The sequence below is a fragment of the Hemiscyllium ocellatum genome, chromosome 1 (assembly GCF_020745735.1).
Source record: "Hemiscyllium ocellatum isolate sHemOce1 chromosome 1, sHemOce1.pat.X.cur, whole genome shotgun sequence".
Taxonomy (NCBI): domain Eukaryota; kingdom Metazoa; phylum Chordata; class Chondrichthyes; order Orectolobiformes; family Hemiscylliidae; genus Hemiscyllium; species Hemiscyllium ocellatum.
The window spans coordinates 126,391,138-126,414,191 of record NC_083401.1 but is presented as its reverse complement, the minus strand read 5'-3'; the positions used below and the strand labels follow the sequence as shown (position 1 = coordinate 126,414,191).

The window sequence follows — 23,054 nt, the reverse complement described above, 5'->3', positions numbered from 1 at the left end:
ACCAAAAAAATGAAAATCCATCTGGTTCACTAATGTTCTTTCAGGAAGGAATCTCATCAACATGTGACTCTAGTGCATAGTAATTGGCTCTTAATTGTCCTCTGGGCAGTATTTAATAAATCTTGGCCTAGCATAATGCAGGACAAGTGTAATCAAATACTCTCTGGACAATCTTTCAGGATGGAGCATCTGCATTTTGTGTTGTAGTGTATTATTTCTAAAATCATATGCTCTCTGAAATGATCGTCAGTAATAATGCCTTAAGGAAATGATCAGACTCATTGACTTAGACCATATTTCTACAAATATTATTATTTTCTTTGAACTCAAACCTTGCTAATGACTGTACAGTTGTGATCCTGCAGATCAGATGTTTTGGACCTGGTAAAGTAGAAATATTATTAAAAGGGATAAAAAGTTAGACTAAGCCAGTCAGCCTAACCTTTCTAAAGGAAAAAATATTCAAAAATATTTCTGAGGGTCAGTAGAAATTGTCATGAAAATACACATTCCTTAAGCTGTGGTAGTCAGCATGGATTTATTAAGAGAAAGTCATTGAAGGTGACAAGAAGGGACAATGAGTGTAATGTGTAGGATGTAGTCTATATGGGTTGTAGAAAGGCTTTTAATGAGGTCCTGTATGGCAGACTGGTCAGAAATGTAAAAGCTCATGCAAGCCTATGACATTTTTAATGGATCCAAAAATGGTTCAGTACCAGGGAGAATTGGGTAATGGTTGATGAGTGATTTTGTGGCTTGAGGCTGTTTTCAGTGAATTCACTGTTACGTTCCCTGTATTTTCTTTCAAAATGTGGGTGGTTTCTTTAAGTGCATGGCACCTCATTTTTGGGGGACTGTCGCATATGAAAAGTAGTTTGAAGAGACTAAGTTATGTGGGGACATCCATGCAGCTATGTATTTGCATAAATTACAGGGAACAGTTTTGAGATACTTTACCCTATCTGTAAATGTAAAGGATTTGGTTACTAAGTTTGCTGATGAAATTAAAATCCATCCTGTGATTGTTTGTGTGAAAGGAAAGTATAGTCTGCAAGAATGTATCATGAATTCATGAAAATAGTTGATAAATATCAAATAGAATTAAAAACAAAGAAGTATCAGGTGAAGAATTTGAGGAAGGAAAACAAGGAAAGACAATTGACAATACAGGGACATATAATAGTACTGTTAAGACAGTAGTGCGGAGGAACAGTGACACATTAGAATGTATATCTACAGATCCCTGCAGTTGGTAGAGTGTTTAGATAAGGTAGGTAAGAAGGTATAGGGGATAATTCCCTCTATTTGTTGAAACGAATATAAGGGCAGGGAGGTTACACTTGAAACAAGTTAGGTAAAGCCAGAATACTATGTTCAGTTCTGGTCATTACATTACCTGAAGGATGTGATCACACCAGCAAGGGTATTAAGGTGATTCATGGGAATGCTAGAGTGGACAATGTCATGCATGCAGAAAGCATCCCTTTCATGGGATTATTTGCTTTCTTTGGAACATGGAAAGCTGGGAAAGACATGTATTTTGGAATGAATAAAATTACAAGGGGTCCAGATAAATCCTATACTTTAAATCAATTTCCTTGATTAGAAACCAGTAACTATAGTGGATAGATTTGAAATAATTGTTAGAAAAATTATAAGGGTTTTGACAAGAATATTTTAGAAAAGTAGTTTTTTAGTCCTGAAACACCTGCAATAACAGTAGAGATCAAACCTCTCAACTCATGTAAAAAGTGTTGGAATATGCACTGAAATTGTTCTAACTTTCAGATCTGTTATCTGAAATAATAATTTAGAATATCATTGACTGAACATTTATTTACATTTTGGACTTTTTCAAAAGGACAGTTTGTAAAGAAAGGATATTGGCTTCAAAAGGGGAAATAGTTGCCTTTGCACAGGACAGAAGTTTTTTGAATTGAGTCAGAGTCCACAATGTTCATGATCTAGCTATGAGAGAGGTAACTTGCTTTAACCAACTTTTCCCTCTCTCTTTTTTCTCTGACACCTCTCTGACCAAAGGGCATTGGCTGAAAATTCACTGAAAGTGGGAGATTTTTATCAGAGAATTCAGAATGTACCACCAGTTAAAAGAAAATCCAGCCAACCATCACTGATCCAGGAATAATCCAAGTGCCAACAGCTTGTGTGGAAGGCAACTTCAGCTGTATTTGGGACAATCTGCGAATAATCCTTCTTTTTAATTTAACTGCTACTTGGCCAAATACTTCTACAATAACACTCTGCAGACCATTATATTTGTTTCCAGGCTGGAAGCTTTTGCAGACGTGTGTTTGGATTAGATTAGATTAGATTAGATTCCCTACAGTGTGGAAACAGGCCCTTTGGCCCAACAAGTCCACACCGACCCTCCGAAGAGTAACCCAACCAGACCCATTTCCCACTGACTAATGCACCTAATGCTATGTGTAATTTAGCTTGGCCAAATTCATCTGATCTGCACATCTTTGGACTGTGAGAGGAAACCAGAGCACCCCGAGGAAACCCACACAGACACAGGGAGAATGTGCAAACTCTACATAGACTTGTTTGCATCCATGAGTGAACAAGAGTAACTGTATATGTTTGCATTGATTAAAACTTTAATTTCACAGTTTTGCTTGAGTAAATTTTGTACGTTATATACTTGTTCTTTGGTTGTACTTAAGGAATCTGACTGACATATTTTTGATAGTGAGCAATACATAATCTGATATAATTGGCAATATCACTTCAATTTTCAAAGTTAATTTTGAATTAATTTTTATAACCCATGGAGGACTAAGACAAGGAAAGGAATCAGTTCACCTCTGCTAATTTGGTTGTAACAAAGGGTTAAGGGCTAGAGCTGGGCAGTAGAAAAGATTGGATAGGTCTTTTTCAGCTATCACATGCATGAAGGTGTGGATGGACTTGCCTTTATTAGTCAGTGCACTGAGTATAGGAATTGGGAGGTAATTTTGCAGCTGTTGTATCTGTACAGAATATTGGTGAGATCACTTTTGGAATACTGCATGCAATTCTCGTCTCTCTGCTGTAGGAAATTTGTTGTGAAACTTGAAAGAGTACAGAAAAGATTATCAAGGATGTTGCCAGGATTAGAGGGTTTGATCTACAGGGCCAGGCTGAATAGGTTGGGGCTATTTTCCCTGGAGCGTTGGAGGCTGAGGGGTGGTCTTAACGAGGTTTATAAAATCATGCAGGGCATGGGTAGGGTGAATAGTAAAGGCAGTTGAGTCCAAAACTAGAGGTTATAGGTTTAAGGTGAGAGGGGAAAGATTTAAAAGGGACCTAAGGGACAATGTTTTCATGCAGAAGGTTGTGTGTGTAATGAGCTGCCAAAGTAGGTGGTGGAGACTGGTACAATTATAACATTCAAAAGGCCAAATGAACATCAATTTAGGATATTTCATCAGCATGGACAATTTGGACCGAAGGGTCCATTTCAGTACTGTAAACCTCAGTGACACTATAACGCCGATGCTGCAAATTATCCATGTTTCAATGAACAGGAAATAACATTCAGTGCTTGCAAAAGAGATGTTATTAAATGAAACCAATCTTACATACTCCTTCATCATCAGTTTTCAAAACATTAAGGTCTTTCAGTAACTCTCACAATAGAAACAAATATATGACGAAAACAGTCAGTTTCAGATATTACTGTTTGATCAAGCTTCTCAACTTACACTGTTAGTTCAAATTTCCCTTGCTGGTATTATTGCTGTCTATTGTTATGAATTGTGGGAGTCATGGGTATATTTTGAAATTACTTTTCACTTTTACATGTAAATTAGAAAAAAATATCTAATGCACTTGCCCCTGTAGGTTTCTAGTGTGGCTCTAAGTCTCTCTTCCTATTAAATATCTCTCTCAGTCACTTCTCTCTTGGCCTGCCATTGCATGCCATTCCTTTTTCTTTAAATTGGCAGAGAGTCAGTGAATGGTACTATAAGGCAAATCTAGCCTAGTTTCCATTCAGCATTAAATCAATCTGTTCACTATTGTGAGAATTCAGTCTCAGAGCACAGAAAGCAAAAATAATCCTCTCTCCCAGTAGCTGTGCCTGACTTGTTTCATCATGAGATGAATTGTTTCAGGGCATGTTCGGAGCCGCAAAAGTTGTGGAGAAGGGTCATTTGATACACATATGGATCTGAAAAAATGAGCTACAATGAGCAGGAGCAGTGAATTCAGATACATAACACTATTGTGGATCAGCTTTCCTAATAAATTACATTTTCTGTTCAAACTCACCCCCTAAAGCACAGTATGGAACACTTCAATGGTGCTATGACAAAACTAACAGGAATAAGTATTTAATCTGTTGAGGTTGTTTCAAAGTAAAATACATCTTATAATTCATCAAAAAAATCCCTCTGCAAAAAAAATGTTTTAATGTTCTGGCTGTCTCTTTCCAACTAAAGGACAAATGAATCAGTTAATGGCTAAACAAAAGGGACAGCTTGGGATAGAAGAGTTGGCACAGAAGTAGAGAAAAACAATTTAATGTAACTCTGAAATTCAACAGCGAAGTTCATCTTTCAGTCTCCACTGTCATGTCTTAAACAATATTTATCTTTAGGGGGACACTAAAACTAATTTAGATTTTGCATTATAGCACAAGAAAGAACTCACATTTTGTTTGGAGCCTGGGCACACCAAAATGCAGCAAATTAAAATACTCTAAAGGTGTGATCATTATTGACAGCCATACATAAACTGAACAAAGTCCCACAGAAAAGATAATGACCATGTTTTACTGATTGTAGTTGAGGGATAAGAATAGTCCCATTACTCCTTTGTACCAGGAATGTTTATAACTACCTGAGAGGACAAATTGGGCCAAAGTTTAATGTCTCATCTGAAAGACTGCACATTGAATAATGCAGCACTTCCTTAGTGTTATGCTGGAATATCAGCTTTATTTGTCAGCTCAAGTCTCAGGAGAAGAACTTAAAGCCACAAATGTGCTAGGAACTGAGACACAACCGATTTTGACATTGAAAAATGAGACTTGACCCTGGCTGTTGTCATCGTGTATCAGCCTATCTCAGATATATATCTCCAGGAATAATTCCACACAGGCAGGGCCTGTTTTATATAGCTTTGACTAATGATTGTCTGTGCTTGCTTTCAAACATGTGCACAGCTTTGGTGCTACTTTTGCATATACGGAAATTGTCAGGACCTTCAAAGTCTTTAGTTAAATTGTAGTTTAGTTTACAAGCTCAAATGGATTCACAAAATACTTTATAAAATGGTGTTGGTGCATTACTGAAGTTGTGTTCACAGCTGTGAGTTCAACTGACCCAAAAGATTTCATGTTACTTCCCAATGGAAGGGAATGGTGCTTTACTTCTGGAATCGTACATCTTATAAGTAACCAAATTGTGGAGAAACAGAAATGTCAGTGCAATAATTCAAAAACAGCAACATACTTTCCAGTTTATTTGATTACTGCATATCAGCATTAATTGTCTTATATTCCATAATTTCCAAATCAAAGTGCCCCTTACCTTCTGATCTGTAACCTTTAAGTGTACATCACAGGTGCAGCAGTGGCAATGGTTAGGGCTTGGTAGCTCAGTTGGCAGGAGGCCTAGTTTACAATGCAGAATAATGCTAACAATGTCGGTTCAATTCTTATACAGTTACCATGAAGGACTCACTTTCTCAACCTTGCCTGAGGTTAAATGTGCCACCAGTTGTCTTCTTCTGAAGTGACTATGCTAAAGTTGCTTTAAAAAAACTTTCTCATGATAACGTCACTGAACTAATTATGCAGAAACCCATAATGGCAGATGGTGAAAACTTGAATGCAGTAAAAATGTGGAGCAAACAGCTAGCCTCATGGTGACTGTATAACCATTGTTAATTGTAAAAACCCATCTAGTTCACTAACAACCTTGAGGGAAGGAGTTATATCATTCTTACCTGGCTTTGAGTACAACTGACTCCAGATTGACAGTAAGTTGCCCTTTGTAATAAATACTGGTTTAGCCAAGAATGAATGAGAAAAGCAAACAACAAAACTTAACGACGTTACAGCCAAACTAGTCAAACCTGAACACTATTTCATTATTGATGGATTACTTATGTTGCTAAAATTGTGAATATTACCTTCTGCGCATGAAGAATGTTAAAAAGCTTTTTCACCATACCTTAAAAGCAGAAAGGTGCAAACGTCACATAGTATGTATTTTAAATGGACGTTACCTACTTGCTAACTGTATAGCTAACCATAAAATTGGGATTTATTGGTACAGGAATCGTGTTTTTAAAAAATCCATAACCTGAACATCTCCGCTGAGCTGGCTAAGTACACTACGCCACTCATTTAGACCGCCAACTGTACAGCTATCGAGCGAACTGCCTTTCCCAGAGTTCACATGGCCAGTTGGAAAATTATTAACAATTTAAAAGATGTTTGATTTGTATAACTTGTACAGGCCGTTAACACCAGACATCACAATCAGGCGGTTACACATTAATTAACTTAACTTTTACTGTAGTCTACAACTGACTTTACCTTCAGTATCTAAATGTCTTTTCTGAAGTTGTTTATTTTCAATCTCCAACGGTCAAAATGTCGCTTACAAAATTTGATTGTGCTATTTGCATTAAAACAAGGGAAACGACAGATCATTTCTAAAGGTCGTGCAAGGAAACTTGCATTTATATAGCTTCTTTAAGGCAGTGAAATCTCAATGCTCTTAAACAGGATATGAATGAATCTTTAACCGTTCACAACTGTTAAACGGCTGTTTAATAATTTCACCGCTGACTGAATGAAACGTGTTCTAATTTGCCAAAAGTTCTGCGAGTGTTGGAAATCTGAAAGAGGAAGGCGGGAAATTCTCGGCAGGTCTGACAGCGTCTGAGGAGAAACGAAGTTAACATTCGAGGTCGGTGAACTCAGGGTTCGGATGAAAAGGTGCCGACCTGAAATGTTGATTCTGTTTCTACCACTTTACAACCTGAATTGTGACCAGCTGCCTCCAATTTGTCTTTTTTTAACAAAAGCGTCACTATTCTATGTTACGTAGTTACAAGTTTCAAAAACGTAACCCATTAAAAATGACTTACGGCCGCAACACCCCATTACACGTAATAAGCATAAAGCAAGGGTTTCCCAAAAGCAGAAAACTGCACACTTACAGTGACTTAAGTTTCCAACTAATCTCAACCAACAAGATAAAACTAAATGGATTTTTTTTTAAAAAGAAGCAATAGTGTAGACTTTTCAGTTATACAGTAGCGATAGGAAATTAACATTTGAAAGTAATTTGTGTCCACTATTTTGTTACAGTGGAACCTGCTGACAAACTTCATTTTTTTTTCCCTTCAGTCAATTGATACATTGAAGTACGAATGTTAGAGATAAGTTTAATATCTCAATCTCCGTCTTGATACAACACATCGGAGGATTTTAATGAAGAAATGGATTATATATTGAGGCAATGTTCTGCTCCATGTATTGGGAATACGGTCACCGATGGAAAACTTGTTTCCACCTATGGAATTAGCTATTCCAACAAGCGGCGAAGGCACGCGAATTTTGAGAAATAGAACGACTGCTGGTGTTTTTGTGTTGACATTTCCAACACGCAAATCTTGATTCCAATCTACTTCCATGCATTGTAAGAATGAGAAAGGGCGGGAGAGGGAACCGTCATTTGGTACGGCATGTATTTGAAATTTCGGTGTGAAATTCGGTCTGAGGGTGAAAGGCATTCACTTTGCTGACTGTAAATCATGTCGACGAATTACGGCGCAGATTACTTATAAAGGTTTGTTTTAAATGCGCCTATTCAATCCCTATTCAATAATCCACCCAGTGGTTTAGTATCCGACAGATCAGCAGATTGATTCACTGTATCTTATTTAAAGCTGACACGCATATGGCCTGGGTCTGCTGCCTGTTCACGTGGAGTTTATGATTGTAGTGCTACTCTCGTGGAGAGGAAGAGAGTGGATTATTTTCTGCCGAATGAACCTGCAGCAGGCTTTACAATGCTTATGACTGTCCTACTTCCAGGTACCAGGTGAAATTATTCTGATGTTTTGACTTATATCCCACTTTCAGCCCAGACACTGCAGTCACTGGCGAGAAATGCGACCAACTCCAGATTCCAAGGGCAAGTGTGATGGGGGGATGACTGAATATTTGTCATTAAACCTAGACTAATGATCCAGGGACATGATCGGGTGAAATATTAGTTCACTCAAATCTCATTGCCTTCCAGAGTTAAGACCTGGTTCTCTTTGAACCTGAATATGGAGGGGGTTTAGTGAGTTAAAATCTCGCCCCAGGATTTGAAATCATGTCCTGACAACTGTGGAATTTTAATTAAGTTAAAATCTGGAATTTAAAAGGACTGGTCATAACTACCCCGTTAAAAAGTCAGGCTCACTCACGTCCTTTTACCGAGTCGAACGTCCGCACCCACAGCGTGATTGTCTCCAAAAGGGTTTAATAAGTAACTCAGTTCAAGACTATATGGAAGAGGCAGCAAAGGCAAGTCTTGTGGCGTAATTGTCGTGACCCCAGCTCTGAGACATGGAGCCGCGGGTTTGAGTCCAATCTACTTCAGAGATACGTCACATCATTTGAGAACAGGTTAATTAAAGCTATTAGGGAAAGGCCGATACCAGCCTGGAAGTGAACGCTGAGAATCTGTCTCTGAATTTCGTGGACATTAATTCTCCCCTTTTGGTTTCTATGTAATTATCCACAAAACATGAATATATTTCAAAGTGGCTATAACCTAAAGGTGAAGGCAATATTATAAATTGAAAATTGTTACGGACTAGAAATGGACTCAACAAAAAATGAGTGGAGTGGGGCTATGTTTCTATTTGAACAGTATCTTAAAATTTAGCCTCTGCTTCCTTGAATTTATGAATGGATGCAAACTATTTTGCACGGGCGGCACGGTGGCTCAGTATTTAGCACTGCTGCCTCAGAGGGACCCGGGTTCGATTCCACAGCCTCGGGTAACTGTCTGGGTGGAGTTTGCACATTCTCCCTGTCATGCGTGGGTTTCCGCTCACAGTCCAAAGATGTGCACGTTGGGGGATTGGCCATGCCAAATTGCCCACCATGTAAGTCATTAGTCAGGGGTAAATAGAGATTGGGGAAATGGGTCTGGGTGGGTTGCTCTTTGAAGGGTCGGTGCGGACTGGTTGGGCTGAAGGGCCTGTTTCCACACTGTCGGGACTCTAATTCAATTTCCTTGCAAAGTGTTGGTGATTCCAAATTCAGGTTTATTTGAGATTCGTCCCATTCTAATTCAAATCGGTTTGTTAACGACGAATATAAAGTACCATAGGGGAAATAAAAGATGAGATACCCATGTTACAAACACTGTTTCTTTATTTCATAGCATACGGTCTAGTTTGTACAATATTATCCGAAAATTCGTAGTTTACAAAAAAAAATGACAGTATCCAGATCAAGAATGCATGGATACTCAATACAAATAAAAAAGTTCATCTTTACTGCCCTCCCGCGTGAATAAATAAATCTAACATAAAACTGAAGTACTGTGGGAGTTAGTAGGAAATATATAAATGGCGCTCTCGGTCAGATGGTATCCCCATCAAACGCTTGCCAGCGGTGCAGAGCCTGTAGTTGTTTCAGTTGTGGGAAGTGCTTAATGCTACTAACAATAGCAGCGTTTGTACAATATCTTGTGAATGACATGATTCCAGCAAAATATTGCACTTGTTTGGGTTGAGGGGAGGGGAGAGAATACTTTCTTCCAAACTATAAAAAGGAATTATACATATATTGAATTCCAACATCAAACGACATGGTCCCGGACTTTTTCTTTCCCGCGAAACACATACCAAATCAGACTGATTTCACCGTCTCCATTCACCCCTCCCCCCCACCCCCCCACCCCCACACCCATTCATTACACACAACCATGTCTCTGTAGCAGTTCCGTGACATAACTAATGAAACAAACAGGACTAACATCGGGAAGCTGGGCTTTACAGCATTCTTGCGACAATGTAGAAAAATATAACTAGCTCTGAGATAAAGATTGGTCTACTTGTCATATTGTACAGTTACTCGTCCTAAGGAAATCCACTTAAATTACTATTTCAGTATAACTTTGTACATTTGTATATAATGGGATTTTAGAAAAGAGAGACATTAATTTAATGCCAGTCGAATGTTCTGCCAACCAAGTCGAAGAATTTGCGGTTGGGTTCACTGAAGAAACCGTGCAACTTGCTGAGCACAGCGGAGTCCACTGGCGGGTGCGTTCTCCCTTTAGACTCGTGCAAGCACCTCTCCCTGCCGCCGTCCCGGAGGCAGTAAAATCCCTTCGTTTTGTTGAAGTAAAAATTGGACCTGTTAATCCGCGGCGAGAGCCTCAGGAATTTCTCCACCTTCTCCATTTCCGGGAAGGGGTCCCTGATCAACTGGTCGCCGTCCACAATGTGGATCTGGCTGAGCGGGAAGTACCTCAGCCAGTTTTGCATATGGATGTAGTACAGGCTGCGGTTGATCGCCTTGTAGTCGACGTTGATGCGCCCCCCTCGGACCAGCAGCTCCTCCACTGACTGGAAGGGCTTGTGTTTTTGCATCCTGTTGAACAATACCTGAGTGTAGTCCGATATCACTCTCTCGGTTGGGTCCCGCAGTATGAGGAGCAGGCGAATAGTTTGGTTCATTTTGTAGATCCTTTCAGGCACTTTGTGCGAGGTGAAGTAGGCGGGTGTCTTCTCCACCGTGGTCTGGTGGGGGTACGAGATGGGCATCTGGCGGCTGTACCACCGCAGCCCCTTCTCGTAGTTCCCTTCCCAGTCGAAGAAGTGGATCTCAGTCTCGGCAGCTCTGACCTCCGGGTGAAGGTTCAGCATCTCCAGCAGGGCCCGCGTCCCCCCCTTCCTCACTCCGATGATGATGGTCTGAGGCAGCCGCTGAATGGTCCCGTTCGGGAAGACCGCCTCCCGGAAGAGCTCCCCGCCGCCCGCGCTGTCCTGCAGCAGGTACCGCAGGGCGGGAGGCGGCAGCACCCGGCTCAGGTCAAACGCCGGCCGGGAAGGCACCGCCACCGGGTGCAGCAGGAATAGGAACAGGCCCAGAAATAAAGTGGCCATCATGGAAGACTTCAGTCTGGATTTATTAAACCAGCGGAGGGGGTACGGAGTAAACTCCACATGGACTCTTCGGAGGATGCTGAGATTTCTCTGGCACCGACACTCACTGAGGAGAGAATACACACAAAAAAAAGGTGTGTTTAAATGTGTCTCACCAACACTAGTCAGTATAAATCAAGGGCGCCTGCAGCTTCTAGCCATATAGTCTAAACGCAGTTAATATACTTTACAAAATATATTCGTGCCCTTTAAAACGTATTGATTTACATTCTCCAGAAGCAGGTGTCTAACTTCCACTGAGTCCACACTGTGTCTTTTAGCAATGAAGCCAAGGGAAACTCCTCAATATTACGACTCGCAAATACAACGCTTCTGAATGAAAGTAGAGATGCTGGAGATATACCAGGCATCGACTCGCTTCTGTCAAGGGGAACCTCAACATTGTGTGCAGGAGGAATACCCTTCCCCAGAACTGGGGACCGACCTGGTCCCTCTGGGTTCTGAGAGATCCGCTAAGTGCTTCCAGGCTCTCTCTCCTGTCAGGAGCGTGGACTTGCTTTGGCCAGCACTGATAATCCAAGAATTGCTCCCCGATTCAATTTAGTATCAGCACGTTTCCCGATTGTGTTCGTAGTGAACGTAAGAACGAATTCTACTCTGCAATAAGGCCGGGGAGGGGTTCAGCAACAGCCAGTTTGATTTCGTTCTGAAGGTAGGTTAGGGAACACACATAAAAGACATCTTAAGGAAATGGCTTTTTTTTTCTGGTTTGAACCGAATTAGTTCCTATTGAAAGAGATAACGCTTAAAAAAAATAAAACCGATAAGATTAAGTGTGATAATATTCCAGTGTCTCCCTCATCCAAACTCCCAAAGCAAAGTGCCCACCAACAGATCTTTTGTATGTGCGTTTGTTTCGCACTAGTGATGTGGTCCCTTTCCTGCACTTGGTATTATTGCATTCGCTTTCATCGAGTTTATCTTTTTTTTAATACAGCGCGGTGGAGCGATACTGAGCGATGAATAGGCATTCGGAATTTCTGCAGCCCAGGGGGAACACGGCGCTAGCCGCTGTCTCCTCCGCTTCTGGTCCACTCGATCGGGGAGGGGGCTGGCGGGGGGAGGGGGGGGGGGGGAGAGATAGAGGTCAACCCTAAAGCGAGGCGAAGCCCCACAGAGCAGCTGTCCCACCAACCTCTCCAGTGTCTCGCTGCTGCGCGTCTGTCCTGAGCTGAGCTGGAGCCAGGGCGAGAGGTCCACTGTGAGCCCGCATCCCGAAGGAAATCCAGGCTTTCTGCAGTCAGGCAGCGGTCGTGCTGACAATGAGGGACTCCAGAGCAGACAGGGCGTGTGCTGACGGTGAGATGTCGGCTTTGCTGGGGTAGGTGGGGGGACAGACTGAGGGGGTCGGGCGATGGCGTGTTTACATCAGGTGCAATCCAAGTGCCTCTGGTACACAAGAGTCAGAGAGCGCCTTGCCATTGGATGAGCGGCGGCTGACGAGTGGGGTGGGGGGAAGGCTGACTGGCAGGAACACACAGGGCATTTTAGAGCATCCACAACTACTGTCAGAAAGAGGGCAAAGCACTTCCATTGCACAGTGTCCTTTCCCAATGACAGGAGAATCTCAATAAAGTTGTAGGTGCCCCCCTCGTTTGCTTTGTGTTCACTTGACTGGGTGGATGGCAAGGGGATTCGATCTCAAAACAATACAGTCCAAGTGAGTCTCTCCCCAGACCTGCTGTTCAGTAATCTCTAGGAACAGCCCTGGAAATGCATTACAGTTTAGATTGAGATGTTATTGCGTGTTGCTTATGCCCAAGTCGAGACCATCGCCGTTTCATTGATCTCTCTGGCATTGTCGGGAACGGGCGAAAACTGACGCTCGGTCCCCCCCATCAAGCGGTTTCAATCGGGAGAATCTGATGGACGCGGAGGAAAATGCGATTGGCCAGCCCCTACCAGTCTCCCTAATAGTCACGAGTTAACAATAACATAAACCCCAGTATCTGGGCAACGGTCACTCAAAGGGTGAGGAGCCTGGCTCTGCTTGCTGGGACAGTACCGAGGCGTTAAGAAGTCACAGAGAAAGTTCAAAGGGAAGCCTTTCCACAGGGAACGGCGAAGGTCCAGCTGCTACTATCGAGTAAACTCAAGCTTGCAGATAATCGTGTAACATATAAATCGCCTCAGAGTTAAGATTCGGCGAAAATTCCTCTTTCAAACACTTCTGTATTTCCGCAAAGTGAACCTGTACCAATGTACCGAGTGAGTCCGGAAAACACAAAAACAATACTGTCAGGGAACAGAGCGAGCCACACTGCAGAATCGAAAGATACGACTCGAAAAATGTAGAAATTATATTCGAAACTTCCGCCAGGCGTCAGACACAGACACCGACACCTTGCAAACTACCAAAGGGTCCCTGGCGACACGCTAACTTTACTTTCCTCCCGAACCCATTTGTGGAAGGTTTCCGAGGCTTTCAGTCTCGATCAGTGCACATCACTTCCATACCCTGTAGATCTCGCTCACGGTTTAACATTAACCCAGCAACACTACTTCAGATTTGAAAAGAATTGACTCAAGCTTGCAACCAAACAAGTGACATTTAATGTTCGGTTTTAAAGTTTTTTTTGTTTTGGACTGTTTAAAAGCAGCGCCCAAAGTCCGAAATGATCATTCCTCTTTATCAAAACAAAACATATTGTAAAGGAGCAGTACCTCCACCGCCAGATAATCACAGAATCGAAACAATCCGCACCATCTGCTGTTTCCTTTTCTATTGAGGTCAAAATATTCAACACCCTGAAACAAAACCCACCAATGATAGAGAGAAAAAATAAACACACACTTAAGAGGTGTACAATTGGGTTCCAACATTACCTGTGACACAAGTCTGCTTCACAAGCCACGGTTCAACAACGAGTCTCGCATAGCAGCGAGCGGTAACTCCTTCCCTTCTCAGGGCTGCTATACCCCGTCAGCTGAATTCGCTTTGCTGTGAAATTCAAATCGACTGTCGGCTATTTCTCTCTCTGTGTCTTTGGAGGCTGGGGCTGCGCGATCAGCTACAGTCACAACACATACACACAGCTGGAAGATCGACTGGAACCGCTTGCTGTGAAGACAGTCCGGGATCTGCTCTCAGCCGTGAGACTGACAGCAGCGTTTGGGCTCTCTCATTGGCGAAGCCTGGGTTAAAGCCGCCTGCCCGCCCACCGCCCAGCCACCTCATTCTCACTCACACTCGGCCGCTCCTTTCTGCTTACGCCGAGTGACTTCCTTCGAAATGCACGGGAGTTCCGTTTCCCAGCGGAACGACACGATGCCTGGGAAGGCAGAATCGGGTGGCGGATCTTCAAAGGGGCTGCTGATCCACCGGAGACTTCCTGTAGCCCCGAATCGGTGTGACTGAAGGCGGGCGACAGCTCAGAGAACAGACCTGCACAGCGGCTACACTCAGTTGCAGCGCTATTGACATTTTCAGGATGTAACTTTTTATCCTTTTTTGTTTTGTTCAGGAGGGATTGTGATTGCATTGTTCTGGCTTTTCCCTCAGGAGACTGAGAGGAGAGTTTCGCGGGGGGGGGGGGGGGGGTTTCTGGTCCCTACCTATTCAGATATCCGTTTTTCTCTCAACTGACTGTCCATCCCGACCACGGGGCTGCGTCCCAGAGCAGAGCAATATGCTCTCAGCTAGAGGTCACAGGGATCGGGGCCAGAAACAGGTTTCGGGCTGTTTCTCTACCTCCTGAGTTGCGGGGTATGCAGAGGGCCATCAGAAAGGCAAAGCCAGCGATCGAGAGGCTTCCTGCTCGAACGAGCCACAAAGCGAACTGGCCCGCATTTATCAGCCTGTCAGCTTCTCCACACGTGATGCTTCGGACCAAGGGGGGAAAGCGGTTTCAATCCCCCATCTCGGCAAAAGTGGAACCCTAGCCCCGTGGCCTAACACCCAGAGTCAGAAATTTATCCAGATCCCAGGGAATGCGAACGCCCCTTCCACCCCACCTCGCAAATTATCTCATCAGTCAGACCCGGCTCTACCCAAAAGGTAACTCCGAGGAGATCGGAGTGCAGGTTGATAAGGCGCTACAGCAACCTGTTTAAACCACGGGGACTTTCTGGAGTGGCGGCAGTCTTTTTGTTTAAAGTGAGTGGAAACAGACGCTCCTGCCCGTTGAATCCCGCATTAAAACACTAGGTACAAGTGGTCTGCATGGGAACATGACTATGCCGGGGGGGCTTCTTCCTGACGGACGGAGCCTGCCTTTGCAGCAGCAAGGTGCCGCGTTTGTTCTGATTCCGGTTTAAACCTCACATTGGAACAGGAAGAGGAGCAGTGCATGAGCATGGGGCTCCTGTATGGGGCTGTTCTGTTAAATCAATAAGATCATGGCTGATCGTTTACTTTTAACTCCACCCATCCGCTTTACCCTCCTAGATCTCGACCCCTGAACTATCTATGATCTCAGTCTCAGCCATGAATATACTCAGCGACTGAGTGCTCACACATACATGGCGTTTTGAATTCCATATATTCATAAGCATTTCAGTGAAAGAATTTCTCGTCCGTTCGAAATAGCGGAGCTGCCATTCATTCTGTCACCCCAGTTCTAGACGTACTGACCTTGACAAACATCCTCCCAGCTTCCATCCTCTCATCAAGTCCCTTAAGAATTTTATAACCTCAAAGAGCGGACAGCTCTTTCAATCCAGGAAGCAGGTTAAGTGAACTATTGTTGAGCTTCTTCTAGGGAAGTATCTGTTTCCTTAGGTAAGCTGAGCTGCTGGTCAGAGACTTGTTCTCCGTTATAATGGGAAGCAATAATACTGTAATGTGTGTAACTGCAGATGTAAGAGGAAAAAGCTTAAAAGTAACTTTGAGGATTAATCATTATGTAGCAATGTTATGGTGGAACGTTGATGTGTGATGGGCTGTTTTAATGTTGCGTTTCAGGTTGTGCTGTGGTCACCAACTCCCACATAATGGCTCCCTGCATTCAGCAAAAACATCAAATTAAACTTGTTAGACTGTCGAGATACTCACCAGTAAGTCACAGTTTAAAATGGACTGCTGCTCTGTGAGGTCGCTGCATAAACCAGCAAAATCAGCAGGGTATTAAAGCAACATACAAGCAACTAGAAACACAGCATGATGTTTACATCACGTATATCATCAGGATGAAATGGCTCACCATTTAATCTATGGAACTTGCACAGCAGTGGTTAAGAATTCCAGTCCCACTATTGTAAGTTGTGTATCTGACAATTTGTAGCTTGGTTCTGGAAAATGACCATACTGCCAAATTGGAAAAAAAAGACTTTCACTGATCTTCCTCTTTCTGGAGTGGGACACTGCCTTCTTCCCCCATCACATCTAAGTCCATTACTCACGGCAACTAAGAAAATGAGACAAACACTGATTTGCCAAATGTTGCATTAAATACAATATGATGTGTAAAAATATTCCTGAAATGAAATGACAGCCCTGAAATCCTTACAGGACATGCACCTGTAAATGATCATCAAAGTGTCCACTTTGGGTACTTTCATCAAGCACTTTGTTTAATGAATTAACATAATATCACTTCATCGCTGGAGTTGCGTTTTAATGCAGCTCACACTAGTCTGATGAAAACCTCTTCTGCCTATTGTAAGTAGAACATTGTAACTGAAGTTATGCATTTGTGGAATGAATTTCTGATAGTTTTAACTTGGTTTCTAATGGATATCATTTCATAGTGAAATAGTGCCAATCCTTTGCTACAAATTAATTACATTAACAATGGTGTTTGTTCAAAGTCATAAGAATGACAGGTATGTAAAATGAAAACATTCTCACTGATGCAGTGGAGGCTGTTGCTTTGAGATTTGTTTTGAGACAGATTTAGGGAAAATTTATGCTGTAGTCTATGTGTAACAAAAGCACAAATCTGCATATCAAAAATACTCTGCTGTTTTGTTGAATGTTACACAATGAAAATCTCTCTATTTTAGACATATGCAACGGTTGACCTCAAGTTGCACAGACTAAGGGTCAAAAGTCAAAGCGTGCTCTGTCTTCTAGTACTGAAGGCTGACTTAGAGGAGCATAATGTTACCAAATGGTTAGCACCAATTTAGACTGAATGACAATAAAATGAATTTTTCAAATTCCAAATGCAATCATTTAACTTAGGTGCCACCAGTTACCTTTTGAATGGAACATCCCAGCAGCTAATATTGGCAATTAAAATTGACATTTGTTGGGGTGAAGAATGGAGCAGTTGCCCCTCAACAGAAACTGGTCGCAGTTAATTTTAACAGTGAAAGGAAAATACTGCTGCAGATCAAGGCTGTACTAAATCAAAATAATATCCTTGAACGTGAGCACAAACATCATCCAAATGTACAAACAAGGAATTGTGTATGCACTTGATCCTTCAAGCCTGCTTCATCTTTCAATAAGATCATGACTGATTTGATTTTAACCTCAACTCTACATTCCTCTGCATCTCTGATACTCTTTCATCTCCTTAATATCAAGAATCTTATCTACCTCTGCCATAAAAATATTTGAACATTCAGCATCCACTTGGAGGAAGAGGCATTCAATGATTCACAAGCATCCAAGCCAAAAATAAAGCAGTGAAATACAGAAAATGTTGTTTTAACTGGCACCTCATCAACCAGCACTCTTGATAAACCGGCAAACAGATTTCAAATACTGAGATGTCGAAGTGTAACAGTGACCATAGAGTCATAGAGATGTACAGTATGGAAATAGACCCTTCGGTCCAACCCGTCCATGCCGACCAGATATCCCAACCCAATCTAGTCACACCTGCCAGCCAGCAGCCCATATCCCTCCAATTCATATACCCATCCAAATGCGTCTTAAATGTTACAATTGTACTAGCCTCCACCACATCTTCTGGCAGCTCATTCCATACACCTACCACCCTCTGCGTGAAAAAGTTGCCCCTTAGGTCTCTTTTATATCTTTCCCCTCTCACCCTAAACCCATGCCCTGTAGTTCTGGACTCCCTTCTGAGAAGACTTTGTCTATTTATCCTATCCATGCCCCTCATAATATTGTAAACCTCTATAAGGTCACCCCTCAGCCTGCGACGCTCCAGGGAAAACAGTCCCAGCCTGTTCAGCCTCTCCCTGTAGCTCTGATCCTCCAACCCTGGCAACATCCTTGTAAATCTTTTCTGAACCCTTTCAAGTTTCACAACATCTTTTCGATAGGAAGGAGACCAGAATTGCATGCAATATTCTAACAGTGGCCTAACCAATCTCCTGTACAGCTGCAACATGACCTCCCAACTCCTGTGCTCAATACTCTGACCAATAAAGGAAAGCATACTAAATGCCTTCTTCACTAACATATCTATCTGCAACTCTACTTTCAAGTGTGTATACCGACTGCATTATGTTTCTGTACTCACTATGTGTTTTTGCATTGACTTCAGGAAGCATGTTGATGCTTTTACATAGATTTTTGGAGGGGTGTTGGTGTGTGCCGAAGTTTCACTCAGTCAGGGTTTATTGTGGTTATGCATACCTCTTAATCATCAGGAATATTTGATCAATGACACACTCCTGGTCCTCTTGGTGCCAGTTAACAAAAGATTGCTCTACTAAAAGTAATGACATAGAATCTGGTCTAGATTGGTGGGGTGTCAAATGTGTATTTTCTTTGTGGTTAAGATGACAATAAATTGTTAGCATGGATTTTATGCTTTAAGGTGCCATTGGCAAGATTCATATTTTGTATTCACTCCTATTTCTTGTCCTTGGGTGCTCCGCCCTAACTGTTATTTCTCAGTTATGCACTGTGCATTATAATATTATTATAGAATCATAGAATTGTACAGAAGAGGCCTGTCAGCCCATTGAGTTTGTACTGGCAAAACTAAATCTGTACTAATCCCATTTTTCAGCATCAAGCCCATAGCCTTGCATGTTATGACATTTCAAGTGCTCATCCAAGTACTTTCTAAAGGTCTTGAAATTTCCCAGCTCAATTACCCTCCCAGGCAGTGCATTGCGGATTCTCTCGGTGAAAAAGGTTTTCCTCAAATTCCTTCTAAATCTCCTTTCTTCCACCTTAAAAGTGTGTCCCTTTGTTATTGATCCTTCCACTAAGAGGAACAGCTGCTCTCTATCCACCCTGTCCATGCCCCTCTTAATAGTATCCACCTTTGTCATGTCTCCCTTCAACCTCTCTGTTCCAAAGAAAACAACCCAAGCTTCCCTAGTCCACTCCATAGCTAAATCACTCCATCCCAGGCATCATCCTGGTTAATTTCTTTTGCATCCTGTCCAGTCAATCACATCCTTCCTGTAGTGCATGACCAGATTGCTCACTGTACTCCAACTGTGATCTAATCAAAGTTCTGTATGACTTGAACATGACCTTCTTGCTCTTTTAATTTATGCCTTGACTGATAAAAACAAGCATTCCGTATGCCTTCTTAACGACCGAATTAACCTGCCTCACCACCTTCAGGGATTTGTGAACAAGTGCCACAAGATCCCCGTGTTCCTCTGAGCTTCGTCATGTCCTGACATTTATTGAGTCCTCCCTTTTCTTCTTACTCCAACACTATGATATCTACGAGACTGTTACTAGGATCAATCCTTTAGTTATAAGCCGAATGTGATGACACGTAGATACCCATCGCAGTGTAACCTTGCCTTAGGAATCTGCTACCACTGCCTTTTGAGGCAGAGAATTCAAAAGACTCACAACTGCCAATGATAAAAAAAATTCTCCTTATCTCTGTCATAAATAGTATGTTTAAACACTAACAAATTAGCTCTGGATTGCTCCTGATATGGAACCACTCTTTCTCCATTTACCCTCTCATGATCCCTTGGTATCTCACATGTTTCAGTCAAGTTACCTCTTACTCATTTAAACTCCTGTGAACAAAAGTGTAGACTATTCATCTTTTTGTCATTGGACAATCTGCTGTATGTTTGGCCACCAATGAATTACCTATTATGAGAAAAAATAACAGTGAAGATTTCTGCCTGTAAATTCAGTCATCGGTTTCCTTCCAGAATCATTGTGTAACAACAACTACAAGCATGCAATCCACAGAACGCCTCCACCTGTGATATAGAACAGATGGTGGAGTGCTGCAGAGCACCACAAAGTGAGAAGCAGAAAACAGAAGTTCATGTTTGTGATTCTTCACATGAGGAGTTCTCAGTTTCTGCTGCATCATGACGCAAGGCACTGAGCAGCTAGGAAGGGGAATTGAGAGGCAAAACAGCAGGCTTATTCTTGTTCACCTAAAAGTAAGCCAGCAGGAGCACTGGTCTAGGAATAGCTCTGCTGTCAGTCCTCGGAGCACAAAAATAGTACCTCTTAGGGAGCAACAAAAACTTGCATTTTGATAGTGCCTTTAATATGGTAAATTAACTTATGGTGCTTTATCTGAGTGGTATGAAATAAATATTTTACACCGAGCCATGTAAGGAGATGTGAGGACAAATGACCAAAATGTTCGGCCAAAGAGGAAGGTTGCAAACAGCATCTTAATGGAAGAAGGAGGACAGGAGAAATACAAAGATGTAAGGAGAGAATTCCAGAAACCAAGGCCTTAGCAGCTGAGCTGGGGTGGACAATAAACCTGTTGGACTACATCCTGGTGTAGTGTGATTTTTAGCAACAGTAGGCAGAGCAACCAGTGGCAGAGTAAATAAAATTCGGGTGTTCCTTTTTCCAGAATTGAAAGAGCACAGGTACATCAGAGAATTGTCAGCCTGGAGGAGGCTAGAGATAGGGAGGGGTCAGAATATGGAGTAATTTGAAAATAAGGATAAGAATTTTAAAATTGAGGCATCACTTAAGTGGCAGCCAATATAGGCCAGCAAGCAAAGGAGTGATGGTTGAATGGGTTTTCATGTGCTTTAGGACGTGGGCAGCAGATGATGTAAAGTTTAAGGAAGGCAGACCATAGCAAATTAGTCAGGAGTATGTTAGATTAATCAACCCTAATGGTAACAAAGGCATGAGTGAATGGTTCAAAGGTAGATGAACTGAGTCAGGAGGAGTTGGGCAACGTTACATTGATGGAAATTGGTGTTGTTACTAACTTTGTGGATATTCGGTTGGGAGTTAATCTCAGGGTCGCTAATTATACCAATGTTGTGCACCATCTGGTTCAGCCTAAAACAGCAGTCGGGAAGACACACAATTTCAGTGTTCAGGAACAGAATTTGGGTTGGGAGATTGAACACAAGTGTCTCTGGTGTTCAAAATATTTAATTAAAGAATTAATAGTCATTGGACATATCGGAGAAACATATTGTACAAACAGTCTGATCATTTAGTGACCGTGATGTGTGGTAGTGAGGTAGAGGGTGGGTGTCACCAGCAACCATATGGAAACTGGCACTTTTTTTGGATAATGTTGTGAAAGACAGCATGTAGATGAGAAAAGGAAGAGACCAAGGAGAAATCCTTGCCGGACACTAGGGAAAAGCGATGCAGAAATGGGAAGAGCAGCATTGCAGACAATTCTCTGGCTACAGTTGGATTGATGAAAGTGGAATCAAGTGAGTGCAGTTCAAGTCAGCTGAACAATGGTGGTGAGGCATTGGAGGATTGGTGTTGAAAAGGTGAGCGGGATAGTCTCCTTTGTGTCAGTCATGTAGGGAAAATGACACAAGGTGAAATGCTCATATGGAAAACCAACAGAGACACAATGGGTCAAAGGGCCTACTTCATTTGTATCATCTGTGATTTTGATTTAAAAGAAGCAATATGGCCTTGTGATAGGGGTAGAAATCTGACAGGAATGATCTAAACTTGGAATTCTGGGAAAGATGGTTACGAATTTGGGAATTGAATTGAATTTATTGTCACATGTACCGAGGCACAGTAAAAAGCTTTGTCTTATGAGCAGATCACATAGGTAAGTAGCATAGATTAGATTCCCTACAGTGCAAACAGGCCCTTCAGCCCAACAAGTCCACACTGACCCTCTGAAAAGTAACCCTCCCAGACCCATTTCCCTCTGATTAATGCACCTAACAATGGGCAATTTTAGCACGGCCAATTCACCTGCCCTGCACATCTTTGGACAATGGGAGGAAACTGGAGCAAACCCACACAGACACTGGGAGAACGTACAAACTCCACACACACAGTCACCCAAGGCTGGAATTGAACCTGGGACCTGGTGCTGTAAGGCAGCAATGCTAACCACTGAGCCACCATGCCACCCCAAAGTCAGTAAATAATAGGTAAACAGCAGCAAAAACCAAAACACAGGTACATGTGAATGCTAAGAGTTTGTGAGTTCATTCAGTATTCTAACAACCATAGGGTAGAAGCTGTTGGGAAACCGGCTGGTGTGTTTGTCCAGGCTTCTGTACCTTCTCCCGATGATAGAGGTTGTAGAAAAATATTGCCAGGGTGGGATGAATCTTTGAAAATGCTGGCGGCCTTTCCTTGACAGTGGGCCTGGTAGATGGATTCTATAGATGGGAGTTTGGCCTTTGAGATTGTCCGGGCCGAGTTCACCACTCTCTGTAACTGTCTCCAATCTTGAATGGTACAGTTGCCATACCAGGTAGTGATACATCCAGACAGAATGCTCTCGGTAGCGCAAGTTAGCAAGGGTATTCGCTGTCATGCCAAATTTCCTTAGCTGCCTGGGGAAGAAGAGACATTGTTGGGGCTTTGGAACCAGTGTGTCCATATGAGGAGTCCAAGAAAGCTTTTGTTGATGACCACTCCCAGGAGCCTGACACTCTCCACTCGTTCCACCTCTGTGCTGTTAATGTGTAAGAAAGTAGCTGCACATTCAATGATTTTGGGAAGGGAAAGAATGTTGGAGATAGAATGGTTGTTTGTAACATTGGAAGCATTGCCTGTTTGAGAGGAGGTTTGATGACAGCTGATT

At 42.4% G+C, this 23,054-nt stretch overlaps 1 protein-coding gene and 1 long non-coding RNA gene across 3 annotated transcripts; one reads left to right on the top strand and one right to left on the bottom strand.

Moving 5' to 3' along the window:
- Positions 1 to 9,932: 9,932 nt before the first annotated feature.
- On the bottom strand, positions 9,933 to 14,676 carry LOC132816016 (heparan sulfate glucosamine 3-O-sulfotransferase 1-like). Of its 2 annotated transcripts, none has more exons than XM_060825425.1 (2): positions 14,026 to 14,676; positions 9,933 to 11,245 (listed from the first exon to the last, which is right to left on the bottom strand). In XM_060825425.1, exon 2 carries the CDS (start codon positions 11,140 to 11,142, stop codon positions 10,192 to 10,194), a length of 951 nt encoding a protein of 316 aa, XP_060681408.1. In that variant the 5' UTR covers positions 11,143 to 11,245; positions 14,026 to 14,676; the 3' UTR covers positions 9,933 to 10,191. The 2 variants fall into 2 exon arrangements, with proteins under 2 accessions (XP_060681408.1, XP_060681418.1); XM_060825435.1 differs by lacking the exon at positions 14,026 to 14,676 and adding an exon at positions 12,335 to 12,538.
- Positions 14,182 to 18,864, top strand: LOC132816029 (uncharacterized). Its single transcript, XR_009644735.1, has 2 exons — positions 14,182 to 14,632; positions 16,103 to 18,864. It is a non-coding gene; the product is annotated as an uncharacterized LOC132816029 (long non-coding RNA).
- The last annotated feature ends 4,190 nt before the right edge of the window (positions 18,865 to 23,054 follow it).